The 8083-nt window shown below is 34.6% G+C and overlaps 1 protein-coding gene across 4 annotated transcripts in view; it reads right to left on the reverse strand.

Moving 5' to 3' along the window:
• WDR72 (WD repeat domain 72) overlaps positions 1-6371 on the reverse strand; it is a 143767-nt gene extending 137396 nt beyond the window's left edge. Inside the window, exon 1 of one of the 4 annotated variants that reach the window (XM_079129918.1) lies at positions 6036-6321. In XM_079129918.1, the coding sequence (XP_078986044.1) occupies positions 6036-6188 (153 nt within the window). In that variant the 5' untranslated portion in view covers positions 6189-6321. Of the gene's footprint in view, positions 1-6035 lie in introns of all 4 variants that reach the window. The other 3 variants (XM_079129915.1, XM_079129917.1, XM_079129916.1) reach the window with 3 other exon arrangements.
• Positions 6372-8083: the final 1712 nt, after the last annotated feature.

Raw genomic sequence — 8083 nt, forward strand, 5'->3', positions numbered from 1 at the left:
TACTTTAGACATAAATAATCTTTATTTGACAATTATACATTCAAATAGCAAAGAGAAAAAGAGCTGAAATGTCAATAGTCATAGACCAAACATGAGGCTGGAACATGCTAAGCTTCATATTTCACTTCTAAGTTATCTAAATTCCCTAAAAGTTTTAAAGTAAACATGTTTCTTATTTATATCAAAAGTAAAGATCAAGAAACAAAAGTAAAGATCAAGAAAACACGATAAGCTAGAGAGTGGGAGAAACGTTTACAAAAGATATATCTTGTTAGAAATTATTTATTCAAAATATACAAAGATTTTTTTTTTTCTCTGTGGTGCCAGGGATTAAATGCAGGGCCTCATGTATGCTAAACAAACTGTCTATCATTGAGCCACATCCCCACTCCAAAGAATTCTTAAAATTCAATAATAGTGAAGTGAAAAACCTGATTAAAAATAGTTGGAAGCAGACAACAAAGATTATAATCAGATGGCAGATGAATATATAAAAAAGTGCTCCATATCATGTCATAAAAGTAATACAAATTAAAACAAAAATGAAACACAAGGACAAACCTAACAGAATGGCCAAAATCCAGAACAATGACAACAATAAGTACTAGCATGGATGTAGAAGAGTAAGAATTCATATTCATTACTGGTAAGAATGGAAAATGATGCAGCCACATTGGGAAGTGGGTTTAGCAGTTTTTTAGGAAACTAAACATACTCTTCATAAAACTCAGAAATGACATTCACAAGTATTTACCCCCAATGAGTTAAAAAGTAGTATCTACACAAAAACCTGCACACTGTTTATAGCAGCTTTACTCATAACTGCCAAAATGTGGAAATTACCATGATATCCTTCAGTAGGTGAATGGATAAATAAACCATGGTACTGTGCATCAATACAATGAAATATTATTTAATGCTAAAAAGAAATGAGCTATCAAGTCATAAAAAGGGAGAAAACCTAAATACATATTACTTAAGTGAAACAAGTCAATCTGAAAATTTTATACACTGTATGATTCTAACTATATGATATTCTAGAAAAGGCAAAATTATGGAGATTAAAAATACATCAGTGTTTATCAGGGGTTCAGGGGAATGGGGCATGAATACATGGAGCAGAGGATTTTTAGGGCCATGTATTCTTCATGATACTGTAATTGTATATGTATATATCATTATACATTTGTCAAAACACAGACTATATAACACAAGGTATGAACCAATCCTAATGCAAACTGTGGAGTTTGGTAATAATTATGTAGAGTTTCGTTAATTGTAACCAGTATACCACTCAAGTATGGCAGGTTGATGGAGGGAGACTAGTGTGTAGGGCAGAAATATATAGAGAACTCTCCATACCTTCTACTTAAATTTTGCTAAGAACCTATTTTAGGGGCTGGGGAGATAGCTCAGTTGGTAGAGGGCTTGCCTTGCAAGCACAAGGCCCTGGATTTGATCCCCAGCACTGCAAAAAAAAAAAAAAAAAAAGCGAAAAAAGAACCTGTGTTAAAAAAATAAATCAATACTTCATTTGGTTTCCTGTTTCAGAAATAGTAAAATTATCTTTTCTTCACTAAAACATTTTAATTAAATGATTATTTAAAATATGAATATTTTTATCCTGCATGAGAATTTTAAGAATACAAAATTGAGGATTAATTCTACCATTATATCATGTGTGAAAAAGTATATTCTTCATTATTTTGTAAAAATGGGCTGGGGTTTTGGCTCAGTGGTAGAGCACTTGCCTAGTATGTGTGAGGCCCTGAGTTTCATTCTTAGCACCACATATAAATAAATGAATAAAATAAAGGTCCATCAACAACTAAATTTTTTAAAATATCATAAAAATTAAACTACAAAATAGAAAATTTGTAAAGTCTCTATAAATGGAAAATGACAATAATGGACCCAAAATTTAATTTGAGTGACTAGAAAATGTATTTTGGGTAACAAAAAAAATCTATACTCCAAATGAATTACTATAAAAATACCATTGTGTTTTATCTGAGCTTTGCAAATATATATGCAGATGATAACCCAGGCATATCAGCAAGGATAAATTATTTTGTGACATAATTCTTTCTTTCTTTCTTTCATATCTACCATAACAGAAATATTTCTTTACAAGGCCTATTGCTAGGCTAAGCTTTTTGTACTATAAAGAGGGTCTTATGGTAGAATTAAATCACTTACAAGCTACAGTCTAACTCTAATTTTTTTCCTGGTAAGTCCAGAAGGTTCCATTTCAGAAAATAGCATACTATATTGTTCAACTGTCACACTCAGTGGTGCATACCTCCATGAACTTAGTCTCTTCCCAGTGTATTAAAAGGTTAAGTATGGGGTATATCAAGGACATTTACTTCCTAGAAGAAATGCTACTGTGGACAAAACCTCAGAAAGAAATATTAGAAGCCATCATTGCCTTTTACATGAAAACTTCTTCTGCTATTAAATCCCCACAAATATCTGAATAAGCTGTGACAATTTTCTGTAGCTTAATTTTGCTGCTGTGAAGAATAAAAAAAAAAAATGCTACACCTATGCCTAGCTCTTGTTATGATGACATCCAGGGCACCTTTACTTCTGTTCATTGGCTGTACCTCTGTGCAGCATTTGGTCCCTCCCACTCTCACCCTTAGGTGCTTCTAATAGCACAAATGGAAGATAGCACAACTTGATGAATACCTATTATGTTCTGGGCACTGATGCAACCACAGACAGTGTTTAATCCACATTTTAAAGATGAGAAATTCAAGCCTCAAAAAATATAAGTCATTTGCCCAATATCACAGAGTTGGTAAATATCAGGACTAGAACTCAACTGAGATCTGCATTTTATCTTTACACACATTGCTGCTCCTCATTTTGTTTGTTTCATTCTGAGTATTAGGAGGAAAATTAGATCATAGGAATACCAATGGAATCTGAGATTTTCACCTCACTTTGCTCTGTGCATAAAGGTGTGATGAGTATCAGCAGCCAATATCAGAAAACCCAAGTGAGGAAGTTCCTAGCACAAGTCATGGATATCTTCACTGGTGCACCCTACACACTAGCGGGCTCTGGGAGCAGACCCAGAACATGCAGCAGGCATAACCAAGCAAACAATGAGAAGCCCAGGACCTGAAGACACTTGTTCTCCAGCTCCCTGGCCCCCTGCCACCCTGCCAGCCCTGGTCAAGGAAAAACTGAGGAGCATACTTAGTCCCCTACTGAATACCTAGATACTACAAGATGTACTGAACTCACATCACCTTCTTTCTCTCCCTGTTACAACTTCCTAATCCCTTTAACTCTTTTTAAATAAACGATAATATCATTTTATCAATCCACCATCTCACAAAACTCAAATCTGGAAAATATTCTTGACTGTACCCTCTCAATTATCCCACAACTAATTAATTTGTTATTTCAATTCTTTCTTCTTAACATATTCCCAGTTTCCATCTTCACTTCATCCCCACTGGTCAATGATTTGGTTCATGCTCAAAATATTTCCTGACTAAATTACTAGAGAAGCCTCCTACAAAAAGTCCCCTGTCCTCAATCTCATCTCCCTTTCCCATGACTATGCCCTCGGCATTACCAGACAGTGATATTCTACAATACAAACACAATTAAACAGGGGTTTGTTACCGCCTCACAGTAAACATCTTCCAAGCCCGAATCATCACCACTGTTTTTAATCTGCACACAAGGTTGGTTCTTGCAGATGCCATGTGGTGTCTGTCCCATCTATCTCCTCTATTTATCCTCCATGCTCCAGGTCTACTCAACCACTTTTATCAGTTCCCTGATGGCAAAATCATATCTTTTACACACACTTGCCACTCCCACTGTTTACAATCTCTTCCCTCCTTCAACTCCTGTGCACCCTTTAAAACTTAATTCAAACTCGGCCTCACTCTCAGAAAGCCAAAGATACTACTTTATAACTATTAGGATAGCTATTTTAAAAAAAATTATTGGTGAGGCTGCAGAAAAATTGAAACACTTCAGCACTGCTGGTGGGGATGTAAAATGGTATAGCCCCCATACTGATTTCTCAAAAAATTAAAATTCCACTTCTAGGTATACACCTAGGACAAATGAAACCAGGCATGGAGATACACCTATCTATATAGCAGCATCATTCACAATAGCAAGTGCAACCCAAATATGTATTGATGCATGAATGGATAAATGAAATGTGGCATGTTGTATATTCACAATAGAATATTATTCAATCTTACAAAGGAAGGCAACACTATCACATGCGATAACACAGATGAAACTTGACAAAGTAAAATAAGCCTGTCATGAAAAGATACTGTATGATTCAATTCACATGAGGTATCTTTCTTATCTTTGTTCACATCTAGGCTATAGCAACAGAAAGCTCTTCATTTTCCTGCAGGTACAGGTTATTTTCTTAACAGGGCATGATCTAGCTCCTCCCAGTCCCTGGCTGATCTGATGCCCATTCCCAAATCACACCTCTAACCCTGAGTGTCATTTGCATTTTACATGGGAAAACTCTTTGTTGTAGGGGCAGTCACGGAAACTCTTAAGATGTTTACAGCAATTTCTTCTTTCAATTTTGGCAATTAAAAATGCCTGTGGATATTACCAAATTTCCTTTGGATAGCAAAATAGTTGCCATAGTTGCTACAAAGAGAAACATGGTGTAACTTCCCAACTGCACATACAGTGTAGACAACTCCCTGCTTGGAGTATCTTGTACTGCAACATATCTGCACTACTTTAGCCTAAATCCTTCCTCTACTACAACTGAAAGCTCCTAGGCAACTAGCACAGGTCTCATTTGTGTTTAAATTCATGAGTAACTAGCATATTGCCTACTTTATAGCTTACATACTCAATGAATGTACTCTGGATAAATAGCAGGAACATATTAAAAAAAAAAAAAAAAAATCAAGATGTCAGCTTTCCAAGTATCTTAAACTTAGAGTGAACTACACATTACTAGGCAACTAACTGCTTCAGCCAGAAAATAATAATCTGCAACATTAAAATGATTAACAAGATATTTAAAGCCATTTAGGAGTCTGCATTTAAACCCAGAACAGAAAATATATATTTCAAAATATATATGGCCCATCATTTTCAAAGCACAACTATTGCAATAATACTCATTCCTTCTTTCAGGGATGTTCATAAACATTGAGCTGAGTTGCTCTGCTATGTGGGTCTTGGCAGTCCTGTAGTAGAACTGTTCAGTGATAGGAGATGTTAATTAATTACACTATAAAATAGAATTACAATTAATTGTTAATTTAGGTTTTAAAGTGACAGACTTTAAAGGCTAAAAATAGTCTTTGATCTTTAAAAGGCTTCTTAATGAGGGCAGTATACTTTAAGTACATCATTAGTTTAAATGTTCAAATTGGGTCTAGAGACTGCTAGAGTTAAGCAAATATCTATTCCAATATGTTAAATGTTTATGACTTGGGACAGAGACAATTAATTGCTAATCGATGGGCCAAATCCTAGGTGAGATCAGGTTCTGAAACAGGAGGACAATGATAGTAAATTGAATTTAGAGCATTTTGATGTGATCTGTAACAGTCACGTGAAAGCAGAGACCAAAAGAATGGCAATAAGGCCAAGCACAGTGGAAATACCCAGATAATTAAGATATTACTCATTTAGTTAATAGCAGCTCTTAGGGACGCTCTTTGTTTAGATTAATGGGCCATAATTTTTAGAATTACACTTACATGTCTACAGTTCAGTTACTTAAACATATAATTCAGGATATAAAATAATAAAACTCAGCATAGCTTAAAGGGTGATAACATTTAGTGGGTAGTTAAGATTAGCAATATTCAAAATTTTCATATATGATCTTAATCTACCATATAGCACTTTATTTTCTCTAAATTCATAAGTAAAACCAATTTATTACTTTCATAAGCGTCTTTTTAACAATCTTGCAAACAACCCACTGTCGCCATAGGTAGAAGAAGCAAGCTGTGCTTACTGAGTAAATGCTGTCTATTGCAATACCAATAGCTTTCGCTAACCTTTAGTTCCTGTGAGAGATTCCAGAGACAGAGCTGCCCCTCCTGACTTCCAGTCACAATCATCTGCTGGTCATCTGTGATCATGATGGCAGTGATGCTGTGGGGAGGAGCATTCTTTCCCCAGAGTGCAACCGCTTGCAGGGAAGTCCTCATGTTGGGTCCTGGATATATAGAGAAGGGAAAAGGTGTACATGGTCATCTGTCATAAACTTGGGGGAATCGATCAAGTTCAAAGTGGATTTATGATGACACAAATTCCAGATATGTTTGCTTCACCATCAATTAGAGGAGAAAGTAGCCATCTGACAGTGGAATTATCTGCTACCACTATTCCATGGAAGAAGAATGTCTTCTCTTTCCATTCTTGATTATTGATACTGATGAACAGAAAGACAGGGATAGTCTTCCCAATATACACCCAGTTCTTACTTTTCTTTGATCCCAAGCTTCTACAAAGTCCAGCGAGGCCTCTCAAGAACAAAACTGTCTATGTAGTACAATATTAAGATGGCTTTGTAGCTTCCTCTCTCAAGAAATGTCGCCTTATCTAGGCAACAAATACCTGAATTTTCTGTGACAAAGAAAATCTTTTCCATAAAAAGTGTTTCCTAGTATTGAAATATTCATGTGTCACTGACTGTCATGATTTCTATCACATTCACATTCCAGTTGTACAAGTTTTTTATAGTGGTTTTTATTTGACCCATTTTTGTATTTGGTATCTTCTTCAACAATAAAATTCATGCAGTCACTACTAATCATGAGATAGTTGCAATGGTTACAATGAATACATAATAATCCAAAAATGCTCACCTGAGTAATAGGTAAAATACTACTCAGTGATGTGTCATTACATTTGTGAGATACTAGTTAAATATTCTCCCCAAATAGTCATTCTTTTCTAAAATACAAATAATTTGGGGATGTAATTTAGTAGTATTGTTTAATCCTATTAAAATGTCAAAAATACAAGACAGAAGATACTGAGGATATTTTTCAAATTTGCTTTGAGAAAGTCAAGAAAAAAACATTCTGTTTGGCAGGATTTATGTAGTAAAGCATAAAAAGATTAAATAACAATAAGAATATTTTTAGAATTATGGTTCCTATTACTTATAACATTCATTTATATACATTTATACACACTCATTCGTACAGAGAGACAAATATATAAACCTGTGGTATACACTGATACCATAAATACAAATTTCACAGGAACAGTGAGTAATCCAAAAATTGGTTACATTAAAATTTTTCACATGTACTTCCATTGTTTGGAATTCTCAATGGTTCATATCTTGGTGTAGTATAAAAGTATATCTATCTATAAAATACCTGTAATAGTCTTACTTTCATACCAAGCAGGACGAAACCAAGGTTTCTGTAGAAAATACTCTGAATACTGCAATTTTGAATACCTGAACCACACACATTAATCAAATTACTAAGCTAACCAGAGGATTCTGGTTTTAATAACACTATTACCTGAATATGGATCTTTTCTGATTTAAACAGAGAAGTAATATATTGTATACATATTTAAATTATTGCTTCTTGATGAAGACTGCACTTAAATCTAGGAAATCTCAAGGAGTATAAACAGGAATCTGAAGATCAGTACAAATAAAGAGCTGTGTCAGTCTGTGGATTTTCTGATGAGGAATTTGAGGATAACCTACTCAAGGTCAAGAAAAAAGCTTTTTAGAGGTAACCTTGCTCAATGTAATGGGAACCCCAAAAAACTGCACTACTACTTCTAGAAGATAAGAAGGCTTAGTGTTTGAATCTTCAGACAAAAATGTACCAACCCTGAACCACAAATGGGTGTGGAAAAAAATATATCATTACATATAATGACAGAAACCCCACATGAAAAATCAAGGTTAAAAATTTTCCCAGGTCAATGATACTACTGGAAAGTTTGTCAGAAATACTATATACATACTAGAATGTCTAAAATCCAAAAGTAAAAGCCATGTCAAATTCTAGGAAGAACATAGAGTAAATGAAACTCATATACCCATGGTGGGAATGTGTAATGGTAGACA

This window comes from Sciurus vulgaris (assembly GCF_902686455.1).
Source record: "Sciurus vulgaris genome assembly, chromosome: 2".
Lineage (NCBI taxonomy): Eukaryota > Metazoa > Chordata > Mammalia > Rodentia > Sciuridae > Sciurus > Sciurus vulgaris.